A 17,129-nucleotide genomic window follows, 5' to 3' on the forward strand; every position below is an offset into this window, starting at 1 on the left:
TGCCTGTGTCAGAGATTTTTAGGCACCTTTCTTTTCGGCTTTAGCCGATGGAGAGGTCATTCGGTTTGGGGGTTCTCTTCTTTGAGGTTAGGGTCTTTGTTTTTGTTTATTTTGTCCGCCTCCTTGATTTGTGTACAGTGTAATATCCTAATTTTTATTTTTGATATTAAAATAACACTAGAAGGAGATTAATACTTAATAAATGAGTTTTAAAAAAAGGAGAAATGAAAAGGATGGGGTTTTAAATGGTAATATTTATCTTTTTAAATGGGGTCTTTAAGTTCAGTTTGCCCCAAATATTTAATTTGAAGCCGTTGCAGGACCGCGTGTCTATCTTTTTGGGAAAATTACGTACAGGTCCCATAGAAGGTAATTTATTCATCTAAGGTCCCACGAAATGTCAAAATCACTAAAAGGTCCCAAGGGACCTCAGAGTAATATTTTCAATTTGTAAAATGACATTATTGCCCCTCATATTCTAGATTCACATTTGCTCTGTCATTGCGATTTACAACCTCAGCAACGACTATTAACAACCGGATGAGAGGGCATTAACAACCTAAGCAGTATCTGTTAACAACTTACTTTATAGAATCATATAACCTCCATATAAGCGTAAATTATAATCAAATAGTATAATACAACAACTTTAACACTAAAATAGGAAGCTTTTTGATATCATTAAGAATTTTAACTAAACGCAATAGGATTATAGTAATATTTTAATGCGAAGATCCATTTACAACCTCAGCAGCGACTATTAACAACCGAATCAGAGGGCATTAACAACCTAAGCAGTATCCTTAACAACTTATTTTATAGGATAATATAACCTCCGCATAAGAGTAAATTATAATCAAATAGTATAATACAACAACTTTAACAATAAAATGTGAAGCTTTTTGATATCATTAAGAATTTTAACTAAACCCAATAGGATTATAGCAACATTTTAATGCGAAAATCCATTTACAACCTCAACAGTAAGTATTAATAACCTAAAGAGAACTGTTAACAACCTTAGCAGTGTCTATTAACAACTAACTTTATCGGATAATATAACTTCTAACTATAACTAACTAAATTATAACTAAATAGTCTTAAAGTTAATCTTATATAGTTGTTAGAGGTTATATAATTCTATAAAGTAAGTTGTTAACGGATACTGCTTAGGTTGTTAATGCCCTCTGATTCAGTTGTTAATAGTTGCTACTGAGGTTGTAAATGGATCTTTGCATTAAAATATTACTATAATCCTATTGGCTTTAGTTAAAATTTTTAATGATATCAAAAAGCTCCCCATTTTAGTGTTAAAATTGTTGTATTATACTATTTGGTTATAATTTACTCTTATATGGAGGTTATGTGATTCTATAAAGTAAATTGTTAATGGATACTGCTTAGGTTGTTAATACCCTCTCATTCGGTTGTTAATAGTCGCTGTTGAGGTTGTAAATCGCAATGACAGAGTAAATGTGAATCTGGAATATGAGGGGCAGTAATGTCATTTTACAAATCGAAAATATTACTTTGAGGTCCCTTGGGACCTGTCAGTGATTTTGACATTTTGTGGGACCTTAGATGAATAAATTGCCTTCTGTGGGACCTGTACGTAATTTCCCTTTCTTTTTCTCTTTTCTCTTCTCCCACAACGCTGCGTCTTCTCTTTTCTTTTTAATTTGGGTTTCAAATTTTCAAATCATTTTGGTAAGTCAGATGACTTTTTTATTAAATATTTTACTCATCTGAATCTATCTAATGTAATAATTTTATGCGGTTTAGGAAAAAATTTTAGATCTAAAATTTGGAGCAAGTGTTTAATTTTAATGATAGATGAATATAGTATTGTAGAGCTATTTTAGTAGATCATTTTTATTGGTTTAGTTTTATTTATTTATTGACTTAATATTTTTAAATTAATTATTTTAGTTAAACATCTATTTATTTGTGGGAAATATGATATTTCTGCTAGGGAGTTTTGATTAAATTATTTATTTAAGGGGTTAAGATGCATCCAGCATTCTAAAGTATTTTCTCATGTGCATCCAGCACCCTAAGGTATTTTGCGGTGCATCCAGTATTCTGAAGTATTTTTTTTAGATGCGTTCAGCACCGTAAAGTATTTTTTGGTGTGTTCAACATTTCAAAGTATTTTTTTTAGGTGCGTCCAACACCCAAAAAAATTTTTTGGTGCAGCTACCACTAAAGCAAAAAAAAAAAAATCTCAGAGTGCTAGACGCCCCTAAAAAACACTTCGGGATGCTAGATGTACCACAAAATACCTTAAAGTGTTGGATGCATCTGAAAAAATATTTTAGAGTGTTGAATGCACTTTAACCCTTATTTAAGTGTATTTGATGTATATTGAATTTCAAATGGTTTATTTTCTAGATTTAAACTTGGAATGAGATTTTTTTTGAATTTTTCATATGATAATTTCAGATTTTAAAAAATTGAGATATTTTTTATTAAAGTAAATATTTTGAAAGATTCAAATAAAAAAAAGGATTGCTAGAATATTATAATTTTTGTGCTCAAAGATTTGATTGAGGGGTATGGGATTTTAGTATAGAATTAGAAACTTTAACTTATATATACATGTGCTCAAGTAATTAATTAAATAGCTTGTGTATTGATATGTAAATATATTGATTGTGTAGATTAAATTATTGGGTTATTGGTTTGAGCAAGGAGTTAACTTTGCGGTAATTCTTTTTCCCAGTGGGTGAGAGGTAACTAAATTCCCCTTGTTATGCATGCTTGTATGTTGTTTGTGATTGATTTTAAATTATATGGAATTTATAAAGTACTATTGAATTATAATATGAGTTATGAAACTATATTGTTATTGAAACTGTCTTGTGGGACTTTCTTTATAAAAAAAAATACATATATGACTATGATGGTCTTATGTATTTATGGATTATTGGGAATTGGAAATTCAAATTGGTTTTGGCATGTTGATGATTTACTATGAATATAATCTTTTAAGTATTGATATTATAGAGGTGGCAGATGTTGATGATGAGAATTATACCAAAGAGAATATAAGGAAGTGAATTATGTACATATGAGGATATACGGTGGTAGCGTCGTCAAATGTATACTAATTGGTCCTTTAGCCTAATTACTCATTATAGGGTATTGATACCCTACTAGTGGACTGGAGAGGGAACCCATAGTCCGATCTTGTGCTTTGTAGATTTTGACCAGTCTATATCACTTCATCAATGAGCTTATTTAATTACCAGTTACATGGATAAAAATTTAGCCCATAGGTTCAGTCAGAGGATATAAAGTGGCTGTATATAGGGGAGGTGAGGGGATTATCTATTGTACATTGTTACATGCTCTGACAATATGAAATTGGTTTGAATACTATAAAATTGTAATTGTCTCATATGACACCTTATGAGCACTTACTTGTATGCTTGATATGTAGGATTATTGGTTATTGAGGCTTTTGTCTCACCCTATTGATTTAACACTTTGCTAGGTGATAGTTCCCGCGTTGTCCTTTAGGGAAGGCTTTGAAAATCTAAGCTATTATTGTAAATGGTACCACTTCTATTCTTTTGATTTGTGTTGGATAGATGTATATTGCCTTGCTAGGGTACATCCCACATACTCTAATCTATTTTGAAACTAGCTATATTGACTTTGTAATTTTGATTAGTTGTTACTACATTGTGTACTGGTAGAAGGCTAGAGGCCTCTAGGTATTTGCATGTGATTGTTATTGTGAATTGTGGATCCATAATGACCTTTGATATACTTGATGACTTTTGGTTTTAGAAAGTTATGGAAGGCACATTTTAGTAACATTGTATTATGGTCTTCTGGTTGAATGTGATATTTTGAGCTTCAGAATGCCCAAGGCCCAATGGTTGTGAAATATTGTGAACCTAGGCTTGGATGCAGTTGCTTTAGAAAGGCTCTTTCAATCATGATAGATATTTTCATAGATTAGTTTAACTCTTTTCTATTATAGTTAACTTTTCTTGTCATTTATATAACCATGGTAGCATTTTTAAATATTTTACTAAGTTCCTTCTTTATCATGGTTAACTTTTCAATATTGATAAATTCCTAAAATTAGAAGTTTCGTTGTTATATACCAACCATTCAAGGATGGAGGGTATAACCAGAGACGACCTAGCAAGTTGTGGCTCTGTGGAGGATAAGATCTGAGTGCAATGATGCTCTTCACTATTCGATGCCTCTTCACAATACTCTAGATCTAGTTTGCTTCTTTGATTTCTTTATTCTTCATTGGTTTGCCTTGCAATAGCCATTAGATTTGGTAATATGGGTTGGACTTGCGAGTCCAACACATTAAGCAACAAAAAATGCTATCAAATGAAACTCTTCAACTCAGATTGTCAACTCTACAACTCGTTATGAGTTAGCCTACCAACCCGCAGGCTAACCTATATTTTTTCAATTTTATTAATTATTATAATTATATTATTGTATTTTATATCATATCTAAAAAATTAAAAAAAAAAAAAAGAAACCTATAGCATTTATATGGTGTTTCAATCAAATATTTGAAGAAAAAATTTTATTATATTTTATTTATATTATATGAGAAAATGTATTTAAAAAATAAAAAATATAAAAAAGGTTAAAGTATACATTTGGTCCTTTAACTTTATGTAAAATTTCAGTTTGGTCCCTTAACTTTAAAAAGTATACTTTTGGTCCTTTAATCCCAAAATTGTTAGTCTTAAATAATGATTTTTTGCAACTATCATAGTTGTTTTAATATTAAACTTAATATATTAGCATTTAATAATGTTTTATCAACATTAAAGAGCTTAATATCATCATTTTTTGTTAACAGTTTTAGAGTTAGAGGACTAAAAGTTTTCTTTTTAAAGTTAAGGAACTAAAATGAAACCTTGTATAAAGTTAAAAGACTAAAAGTATACTTAAGCCTTAAAAAAAAAAAATTAGTTACTATGATAGGTTAGGGTTAGCTAAAAGCTCACCTATCATCACATGGGATTTTTTTTAACCCGTACCACGTAAACCAAACCTACTCCTATTACCACCCTCACCTGGTGTGTGAATTAGGGTTTTCTACTCAAATCTTGTGGCTATGGGTTAGGTACAGAGAGTGGCTTTGATCAGAGTCTTAATGGGCTGATGTGTTACCGGAGTCAGTGGCGGTGCTCCTCCCTACGTGACAATTGTTACATGATTTTGGTAAGTATGCTCTCTAGGTAGCAGACATGATTTCTAGAGGATGGTTCTGATGGTGTGGTTCCTTGAACCCATATCCCCTGACTTTGGTTTGAATACCGATGTTCCTTCACTTTCCTGGCTGCGGCGGTGGCTTTTATGGCTTTCAGTCTTAGGATTAGGGTTGCTGTTGTTTGGGTCCAGGGCTTTGTTGTTTTGGGTATGGGTCTTGCTTGTTTTTGGGCTTTGTTTTAATTGCTTTTGTTGAACCTGTTTTTTCAATTAAATTTCTTTCTACCAAAAACACTTTTATCTTCATATTTATTGCCATATGTGATCAGGAATTGCTGGATAATGATTGAACCGGTCATGTCTAACTGAGTGTATTTTTTATTTTATATTTTAAATATCATATTAGAAGTTACATTTAAAAAAATATTATTTTAAAAATTGTGTTTATATTATTATAATGAATAATTTTTGTTTTTTGAAATAATCATTTTATTAGTATTTGATGTTACCAAGAAAAATTTAAAAAGATTATTAGTAGTTGATGATAATTAGAAAATCATTTTAAGGATTTTGGACAAACGGAACTGGAAGGCAATAGATAAATAAGCTTATCATATGTCTACAAAATCGCTCTAAGTTTGTTTAATATTCAAGAGCATTTATCCATTATGTAGAAAAATGACAAAGCATTACAATTTAGGAGGTTTTTGAAAGCTAAATTAAAACGCAGATAAATGATTAGAAGGCTAGATATTATAGATTTGTGCTTACATTGAAAAATATTTCAAGACTTAGAAATAAATCATGTACAAATCGATCAAACACAAAATGTGATGCTGCCTAACAACGCCCTAACTGAATATTCAGAAACTATTTCAATGAAGAATTGAGCCTATAATGTGTTAATCAGTTGGCTAATGCGTTTATTGTGTGTTTTTTTGTTCATGAGGTTAGGGTGCAAATTTCGCAGATTTTTGCTTAGCACCAATGTTAACTTATAAGTTTTTTTGCATTCCATGTCACCCTGAAAGTTTCAAAACATGTCTCACCTCGTTAAAAAATTAACGTTGACTGATATTGGCTATTAACATTTTTAATAGTGAGAAACAATAATACTCCAATTTAATACTTTGGGATAATTTTAAACCCAAAAAAAACTTTTGGGGCAATATTATATGATCCCAATAAAATTTTTCAGGACAAATTTACCCTTTTACCCCTATTTATACATGCTTTGCTTTGCTTTGCTCTGCTCACTCTCCCATTCATTACTTTGAATCCTAATGCGTCACACAAAATTCTCTTAACCCAGATCAGAATTTTCAAGCTTTCCACTTCAAATTCCTTGTTTCTTCCTAAACTCGAGATTAATTGATCTAAAGATGGATTTCACCAAGGTTCTCAACATCGAACAATTTGAAAAGAGGATTATGCACAAAAAAAGGTTAATGTATTCTTAGATATTGCAATCATACATTGATTATTCAGTTGGTCCTTATTTTTTGTGCGCTGTATTTTTAATGCAGGTTAGTGGGTCCTCAAGGCCCATTAGCACTTTCTACTCAATGTAATATTGGACTCGGTGGCCCTGTACTATGTATGGATTTTCAAATTCATCGTTGAATTGGTTCTTCCATTTTCTTGGGCAACCCTTATCGTGGCTTTAGAGCCCAAGGTTCATGGCCTAGAACCATTCCATCAATTGAGTGTTTTTTTTTGCTTTAGTGATTAGGGCAGGTACAGATCGCGTCTTGCGAGTTCAGAGAAATATTATCGTGACGGGGAGAGACAATGGGGGTTCAGCAGCCCTTTGGGTGCTGCCCCTGCTCCTCTTTAATTTTAGTGTTCTTTCTGGATATTTTTTTATGATTTTTTTTTATCATTAAATTCTACATAAGTGACATTTTGTTATTTTATCTACAAAAATGGTTTAGTTTTTTTTTTTTTTTGTGATTTTTTTTAAATATTTTGCATGCTAAGTTAAAAAGAAATTGAACCATGCTAAATTTTTGAAAAATCATAAAAATTTGAAAACTAAACTATTTTTTGCAAATAAGATATCAAAATGACACTCACTTTATGTAGAATCTAATAATAAAAAGAATTGCAAAAAAATTTGGAAAGAACTCCAAAATTAAGGAGCAGCAGTGGGTAGCACCCAAGGGCAGCTAACATCCCCCTCCGTGGTAGAGAATGATGAGTGGCAAATCCACCAATGATTCCATGGCGTTTGCATTGAGCTTCACAAATCCGTTCTTTATTTACCCTTCTGATATGCAGGGAACAACCATTATTACTTACATTCTCATGGGAAGTAAGAACTAAACATTGTGGAGTAGGGCTCTGCGAATCGATCTTAGAGGAAAGAATAAGATTGGGTTCATCGACCGATCGTGTACTAAAGATTTGGAAGACAACAAGCTTTAAGACCAACGGGAAAGATTCAACGCAGTGGTCTTATCTTGGATTTTGAATTCACTATCAAGGGAATTGAAGAATGGCGTAGTCTACTATCAAGATGCGCAACTAGTTTGTATGGACCTTAAAAAACAATTTGAAGCTATCTATCAGGAAACTAGCTCATTGTAATAGGGTGCACTCTCTGTCTCATCATACTATTCAAAACTTAAAGAGCTTTGGAAAGAGCAGTTCATACTTGTCGCTGCACTTTCTTGTAATCGCTACAAATGTGGTGCATACAAGGCGTAGGGGGGACATGATTTAACTTGGAATGAGCAATTCATATGGTGAAACTCCAGCACCACATATCTTTGTCAGCTGTGGGTCACTATTTCTTCTCTCAATCTCTTTCTCAATACTTCTTATCTCCACTAAAAACTCATAGAATGCATCAATTATCTGAGGATCCCCTACCCAACCTAACTAATCGTTTCTGTCTCCAATGTATTCTTCATCAGTTTAGTGTGCTGAAATTATACCAATTACAACCATAAACTTTGTTGCCAGAAATAAACTTGGTAATGATGACACAAAGTACTTCTTTGGATTCGCCACAAAACTTGCATAGTCATCAGCATCATTCTCACTAGGAATCAGTCTTCTCATTAGTCTTCTCATTAATGGTGGAAGAGTTGGAACATAAACTCTAAAAAGGTATTGTCCAAAGTTTAAAGCAGTATGTTGTTATGATACAATCCAAATTATTGTGGAGAGTATGAACATAAGATCTTTAGGAGTTTCAAGTTTTGGCCACTATGGAGCATCTTTAAGATCAGTATGCCCCATATTTATGGATTATTTGTACCATGATTGGAGCTCTTGATCGGAAGAAATTGTTTTTGAATCTTTATAATAATAATTTACGTATGTTTGAATCAACTCCTTTGTGCTTAACCATATCAAGAGCCCATCAAATGGATATGGATAGTCTCAATAAATAGCCTAACTCCATGTGGTTGGCTTACATCAGGAGCTGCCACACCTCTGAGCATGAAGATGAAATTTCACATAAATGGAATTTAGAATATTATCATAAAGAAATTTTAAAATTCAAGAGTTATGTACCTTTTAAGAAGATCAGTAGGAAGAGGGTCAAGGTCAAAGCGCCACCAGTCTCTATAAGTAGCACAACTAATTTATATGCAATATTTGTCAAGAGTGAAGTCTGATTCAATTATGCCTCCTGCATTAAGTTTCTCATGAGCTATTGCATTTAGCTTCAAAGTGTATCTCATGTGAGGGTGTAAAAGCATGAACACTAGCTAGATGCATCATACTCAATTGGCTATGTGTGGCTATTATGAATGGTTCCATGCATCTATGAACGCATATGAGGTGGCAGTAATATGTGGAGGTGAGGTAGCCAGTAGTCATCACTTGCGATGAGGTGACAGCTGATGGAGGAGTCATGTGGCATTTTAATTTTTTTTAAAAAAATTAGATTAGTAACAAAATTAGTAACGAAAAAAATTATGTCACTAAATTAGCAACAAAATTCCGTTACTAATTAGGGATAAAAAATTTTCATCAAAAATTAGTGACAAAAAATTTTCTTTACTGATTAGCAATGAAAAAAATTCCATTACTAATCACATGTTTTTTTTTTATAGCGCTACAAGGATGATATTAATCTTTAAAAAATTCCAAATATGCACTACTTTTTTGTGAAATCTTCTTAGAGAAAAATAACCCTTGTCCCTTTTTTGCGAAACGGTTTAATGGAGCCTTAGGGCTTCAAATTAATTAACATATATTCCATAAGAGGACAAAATAATTATGTACTCAATTTTGATATATAATATGTTATCAAATGAATAGTCAGCCCCATGAGGACAAAATGATTAACGGGTGAAAGTTCAATTTTCCTCGGCAAGTTTTTACATGGGAGCTGGAGGTATTTACAAGTCTTTTTATGATCAATATCCTCTCGGAAGTGTTAGGAGCAAAATCACCTTAACTATTAAAAGTTAATGTTGATCATTAATATTTTTAATGGTTAGGGGTAAGATTGCTCCCTTTTAAAAATTTCAGGGTGATATTGATTCTAAAGAAAAAAAAAACTTTTGAATACCAACAGTTTTTATATGAAAACTTTTGGAGCAAAATTGCACATTAATTCTTGATTAATTTATCTTTTGAATAAATGCTTAGTGCTTTATTTATATTGTTTAATATTAACTGGAAAAATTTCAAAAGGGTTATTAGTAGTTGATAATAATTAAAAAATTATTGTAAGAATTTTGAACAAATGACACTGGAGGGCAATAGACAGAAGCTTACCGTATATTCAATTAAAATCACTCTAAGCTTCCCCCCCCCCCCCAAAAAAAAAACAAAAACAAAACACTAAGCGTGTTTAATAGTCAAGACCTTTCATGTTTCATCCATTAGGTAAGAAAATGACAAAGCATTACGGCTTCAAAGAGGTTTATGAAAGCTAAATTAAAATGCAGATAAATACTGGTTCTTAACAATGAAAATTTAAATTCACATATAACAAATATATTTTGAATTACAAAATAAATTGATATATTAAACACGCTTGAAAGACGACGTGCAGCGGAAAATCAACTTAAAATTTTAAAACTTTCAATCCCTTGCCCGGATTTACCGATCGCGTTTAAGTCAGGTAGTAAGAAGCATTACCTTCGGTGTTCGACTTCCTGGTGGCTCGGTGATTCCGCCGTTTAGGATGCCTCTGCTCACCTCCTTTGTCGTTCGAAGTCGACAACTCCGGTCGGCTTCCTCTACCGGTATCCACACGAATAGCTCTCCAGTTACAAACGGCGTGCTAGCGCCCTTTTTGTCCGTCTAGGGTTTTCAGAGAATCCGTCCACTCTTATCTCTCTTAGGCCGTCTCTTATCTGCTGGTACTCTCACGCTTAAAACCCTAGCTCCTCATATCAAATATATAGGATGCTATAGGTTTAATGAATGATATTTAATTTCAAAATTAATCCTAAATTAATTCCGAAATTAATACAATATCAAATATTGCCTAATCAGATAAGAGAACAATTAAATAAATATGGTTTATATTAAATCCGTCTCACAGATTTAATTCACTTATTTATTTAATTCAAAATAAAGATATGACGGAATTAATTTATATATATTTAATTTATCCTTATAAATTAAATCTAACAATTAATATCTCTTATATTTATATAATATATATATACGAATTTATATATATATATACACGTCCACCCTATATTATTCATTGAATCTGGACATATCTTAGATTTAATGAATCTGGACATCATAACTCGTGTTGGGCTATTTTGTGTGCGACCCTGTAGGCCCATATGAAGTTGGCAGTGGGCCATTAACTATAATGACTCACAAGTCGTAAGCGGTCTCTAGCAAGACATCACGACTACCCAAATCATATGAGGATCGTTGAATGATGTAACCTTTCATAGAACCATATCGCGTCCCTTTTGTCACACGACATTTTGGTCATGGATGAGGCATGGAGAATGTCATCCTCCTATTCATGACCGTTACTTTCTCGATCCTTGAGTAGTCTGAGTATAGAAACGGAACTACCTTTCCATTATAGTATGGCCATACATTTCTCAGACTCACTCATCGAGGGGCCCAGTAATATCTCTCTACGAATGTGAGGGACAAATTCCATCTTGACCATTCACATTCCTCCGCATGAAAAACCACTAAGCCTAAACATAGTCTTTATGATCACTCGGTCAAAAGTGACTTTTGACTAGGTCAAAGCTAAGCGTTTCTCATGTAAGAATCCATGATGATCTCAGGTCAAAGGGCACAGTGACATGGTTTATATAAGAGATAAGCTTATGACTTAACCCATGCAGCTCTCTCATAGCGGGTCGGTCCAACACCTTGTACTCTTACATGTGCCTATGACTTTAATTTATATCTCTATATATCTTTAAAGTCATACTGGTCTTATTTCATCTTTGCTCCCACATAGATGACCGATCAGGGACATTTAGGATAAACCATGAGTTATCCAAGGATAGTCATCACAGTAAACATGCAAATAATATGATAACGTAATTAATAAATTCATAAATTAACAATGTTTAAAACATAATAATTGGCCCCTAGAGCACAATTTCCAACATTATGGAGTTGGTGTTATTAAGGGCGACGGCGTCGTCGTCATCGATTTCAAGATCAAACATTGACTGTCGAGATGGGAAGTCGAAGACATGATTTCTCAAAAAATCTTGTTGTATATTTTATTAAAAGCAATTTCTCTTGATCATTAATTAAACAAGCAAATAAGATAAGAATATTAATAGCTTTTTTATGAAAATTAATAAAACAAATAATAATTGCATTACTGTAATACATCATAGAAATCCAAAATGGACAACTTGATTTGTATGAACACCTTCAATTAAAATTATAGGAGTTTTGAATTTGAATAATCAAATAATGAAATTTAATCATGATATAATTAATAACTCATAATACAGAACACTGAAATTAAATCTTATAATAATGTCATTAACTTAATTGATTTTGTATAATAAAATTATTTATTATAATATATTCAAATCATTTAATTTTTTTTATATATTAATTAAATTTTATTATGATAATTATTTTTTATAATTAGATTTTTTTCATTATTTGTAAATGGTTTTCCTCAAATATATAAAAAAACAGATAGGTATATTATAGTATAATATATATAATACTTAATCAATGTTAGTTTAAAATAAAAATTAAATTTAAAAAATTAGCAAAAATTATATTTATAAAAAATACTTAAGATTTTAAATTTGAAATTTGTTTATTTTGAAATTAATATTATATTTAAAATAATTTTTGTATGAATAAAAATTATAAAATAAACAATAATATAAATATATAAAATCATTTTGTCATATTAATAATTAAACTTAAAATGATGTATAATTGATGTTTAGCTTGTAACAGTATTATATTATATATATTATAAGATTGAAGATTTATTGTAGCTCGATTGGTAAAAACTTAAGTGTGGGTACATGAGATCAAGGGTTCGAATCTTGGAAAAGTCAAATTCGACAAATTTTCCATGGCTCGAATTCTTCATGTCGTGTGTGCTTGTTTAAGTTTTTATCAGTTCAACTGCAATAAATCTACAATTTTTTTAACACAAAATTATACATATACATAATTTTAATTTTAATGATTAACATAAGAAAATAATTTTTACTTTTTATTATAAATTAAATAAATGAAATTTAAGCTGATAATTAAAAATGGTGGAGCACCACATCAACATAAAGTTGGTGAAAGATGGAGATTTAACTGTCAACGTTGTTTGATGTTAGAAGAGGATGAGATTCCTACGTTCTTAATACTTCAAGGATGACATTAACATTAAAAAACTTCTAAATACGCACAACTTTTTTGTGAAAACTTTTGAGAGAAAAATAACCCTTGTCCCTTTTTGGAGAAATGGTTTAATGGACCTTTTGGGCTTCAAATCAATCAACATGAATTATTGTTTGATACATACACTTGATATAACAGGTTTACGTAAATTAAACAAAATAATTACGTACTCAATTTTGATATATAATATGTTGTAAAATGAATAGGCAGCCTCTCTATTCATAAGCTATGTGCCAGGTTATTGCTTTGGCGATAACTTCCAATGGCTTGAGAATCTACCTAGATTTTTGATGTGCTCTTCCTTGATTGCTGATTCTAGCGGACCATACATAGAGGGATGCAGCTTGCTTTTAGGTGGAAATTCCTATTGGAAAAATGGCAGTTAATTAGGAAAGCAACTCGCATTCAAATTCTAATAACAAAAGTGGACACAGGTTGATGGCAACATGTAATTTTAATTAACAGTAACTTTGTGTGAAGATATCAAATTATTGGTATAAAAGATATTTTCTGCTTGTATGAGGAAAATGAAATATGCTTATTATACACTTACCTTAAGTATTTCGATGCTCAGAGGGTTTATAGCAGGAAGCATTTGGCGCGCAAATTCATCATCTCGTAAAAAATAAGATGTGCGTCCTGAAAAATATAAAGCTCCTTTTAAGTATCATCTAATTTCTATATAAAAAGATGCGACAATAAAAGTCATTTCCTAAAAGATTGATTTAATAACAGTGTGGTTATTTACAAAATTTTCTAAAAAATGATTTGTAATTATGGATTCAAACAATTGCACCTAATTATATGTGTGTGTGTGTGTATCAAGTACTTTACTTACTTGAAGATATCTTTGGAGGACAGAATTTGAGAAATTCATCAATGACGGCTTGCAAATTATTGAAAATCTTGGGCAGTGATTTTGCGGACTTCATCATTCCAAAATTTGATGGTTCTTTAAAGATGTTGTCAATTTCTGAGACTTCGTCACTGTCAGAAATGTTATCTAACAAAGATGGAACAATATTCCCGAGACTTCCTTTGAATTTTCCTTTGTCAACAGTTTCTTTCTTTGAATCCTCCAATTCCTCATCCCTTAACATATCTTGATTCGAACTCAGGCAACCTTGATTCTGCTGTCACGCCTGTTCATACAATTGGCATATAAAATAAATAAATAAAAGAAAGGAACGCATGCATACACACAGATATACTGCTTCCGATTTTTAATATAAGTGTTAGTTGACTAATTTGAGTAGATTAAGAAAATTAGTTATGTTAGTTATTTGTAATAAATAGATGTTGTTTTTTCAAAAATATCCATACCAATTAAGTGTATTGGCTAGAACTATCATTATTATAGGGATTACCTTGAAAAAATAGATAAATATAAGAAACAAAGTGAATTGAGATCTTATATTTAGAATTAAAATAAAAGTTGAGCTTTTATATTAAAAATTAGAGGTAGTGTGTGTGTGTAGTTATACGCCATGTAATGATCACAAATGCACATGATACAAAAAAGTTTATCATTTAGGGAGAATTACATTTGAAATCAAGACATAAATATAATTTTAATTTTAGACAAATAATTAGATAATAATATCATTATATCTGACCCGGCAATGATTTAAGAGTCAGTGGTTTAATCGAGATTAACCCAATCAAATTAAAATAATATAATATAATATAATTAAAACATATACAAAATATTCATTTATATATATAACCCTAAAAAAGAATAATATTTAAATAAGAAAAGCGTTAATCCACAAGTAATGCGGCATCTATATGTATAAATCACACATGATTCAACAAAATATAGTTACTAATGTACAATATATAATGGATTTTATTTCACTCAAAACAACAAAATTTCAAGCTTAGTAATGAAATAAAAAATTATAAAATTCAGTCTGATCAATCCATCTAAAACTCTTGACCCGACTCATTGGTCTAATTGGTCAATCAAAGTTGGGTTTTATTACTAATACAAAAGTACAATTATATAGGTATATTTATAACTATACTTCAATTGGTGTACGAGGCTTACCGGTGGTAGTAGATGGACGACTAGTACGACATCGTCTAGGATGAGGGTTGGTGGAGCCACCAAGCATTGGTCTTTTATATTCTTCTCCTTTGTCAGGATCACCCACATCATTATAGACATCATAATCATATATGTTTTCAGAATGAATCCTCCTTCCTTTGCCATCACCTCTTATCTCCGTCAGTTCTTGTTCTCTTAGGTTCTTTAATCCTTTTGGTGTCTCACAGGGTAAATATGCCTGTTAAATTAGGTTTATGATGATCATGAATATTAGTTTTATCTCCTAAAGCACCCACACAATTAGATTAAATCATTGTAAAAAATGTATAAAAAAAAAAGAAGTTTAAAATCTGCACCATCCAAATTAATTTTGATTAACAATGAAACTCAATTCCTTAATTAAAAATGTTTACAATATATTAACGCAATAATTAAAACATACATAAAAGTCTAGTAAGTTCAGAACTGTTTCAGTAAAAGTCTCAGCTCGTAGTATAGAAATATCATTCGATTTTGAAAAATGACCCTCTTAGCAATTTACATATTTATCCTCCAATCAATTAAAATATGACTTTTGGCTGTATATTTGTCCTCATGGGGCTCCAATTAAACTTTCTTTTCTGTTTATTTCCCCTTTCCCTTTATACAAAAGGACAATCCTGTAACAATAAATATTACATACACACAAACACCCTTGATAATAATTTTCAAACCTTTATATTTGTGAACTTGTTTCCACCAATTTCCTTTATTTTCTTGGGAAAAAATACCCACAGATTCTGATCCTGGTTAGAAAATTAAATATAAATAGGCTCCCGAAATTTAATTTAAAACAGGTCTCAAGTTATTTAATATTTACAAGTCAAATTTTTATATTTATAAGTCGAGTTGCGTCATCTATAAATCAAACTTATAAATTAATGTTTACAAGTCAAATGGTTTATATTTACAAGTCTGAGTTATGTCATTTCCAAGTTTAACTTTTAAATATTAAATCCCTTGAGACTTGTTTGAATTAATTTAATAAATATGATGTATGTAATTTGTATTTAATCTTCTTACTTGACTCCTACAAATAATTTTCCTTTTTTTTTTTTTAAATTTGAACCAAAGGGTGAAGATTAAAATCATCACCAACTTATGCCGACACAACCATGTAAGTCGGTAACTAATTGTATATACTCCACATATTATAAGGCACCTCCAATCACCTCATAGAATCAAGGTAAAGTAGTTAAGTCAATAAATTTGTTTGAAAATAAAATAAATATGATATTTACCTATATTTAAAATCATGATTTACATTTTGAGATACTAAAATGAAAAATTGCATCAAACTTTAAATCATAATAATTTTGGAAAAATATAATTAATACCCCACTTAGTGACTTATGTTGTAAGAATCCTCCATTTCTCCTAAAAATGTCTTATACTCCTCCGATTCTAAATATAATATTTATTTTGCAGTGTAAATTATACTACAAAATAAGTATTATATTGAGGATTGGCAGAGTAATACGAATCAGAAGAGTAAATCTGAAATTCATCAGAGAAATGGTGAGTGCGGATTCTAAAAGTATAATATCAAATTATCAATAGCTAAATACACCTTATTTGTGAAGAATGCAGTCTTGTGAGGATGAAGGGCACTTGGCTAAATCCAAGACTTGCAAGCAAAATGAACACATCTTTCGACGGTTATGCTTTCAAGGAAGAACTCACTTTCATAATTGTTAATAATGGTAACTGCCCCAGGAATCCCAAATTCTGAGTCAACTTCGAATTCCACTTTGTAGGTCCCACACTCATCAGCTCCAACTCTACCCTCCTTGGACCATTCCAATGCAGCTTCCTTGCTCAGCTTTGGTTCCAAACTCCCTTCAGTTATGAAATAGAGTTTTAAAAAAGGAAAAATTTTGATTAAGGACCGTAGATGGGAATTAATTTTAAACAGCCCCCAAAAAAATCTGAAATTTCAGTTAAGAATTCTAAAATTTTATTGAAGGACCTGGGGGCAAACTGAAATTAATTTTAGAGAGTAAAA

The 17,129-nt window shown here is 31.0% G+C and overlaps 1 protein-coding gene and 1 pseudogene across 1 annotated transcript; both read right to left on the bottom strand.

The window, feature by feature from the left end:
- Window positions 1-7,920: 7,920 nt before the first annotated feature.
- On the bottom strand, window positions 7,921-9,069 carry LOC114754607 (lipoxygenase 3, chloroplastic-like; annotated as a pseudogene).
- Window positions 9,070-11,747: 2,678 nt separating this feature from the next.
- On the bottom strand, window positions 11,748-14,135 carry LOC114754608 (lipoxygenase 4, chloroplastic-like). Its single transcript, XM_028943405.1, has 3 exons — window positions 13,874-14,135; window positions 13,589-13,674; window positions 11,748-11,831 (listed from the first exon to the last, which is right to left on the bottom strand). Exons 1-3 carry the CDS (start codon window positions 14,133-14,135, stop codon window positions 11,748-11,750), a joined length of 432 nt encoding a protein of 143 aa, XP_028799238.1.
- Window positions 14,136-17,129: the final 2,994 nt, after the last annotated feature.

The sequence above is a fragment of the Neltuma alba genome, unplaced genomic scaffold (genome assembly GCF_004799145.2).
Source record: "Neltuma alba isolate B1F8T4 unplaced genomic scaffold, ASM479914v2 tig00010172_pilon, whole genome shotgun sequence".
Taxonomy (NCBI): domain Eukaryota; kingdom Viridiplantae; phylum Streptophyta; class Magnoliopsida; order Fabales; family Fabaceae; genus Neltuma; species Neltuma alba.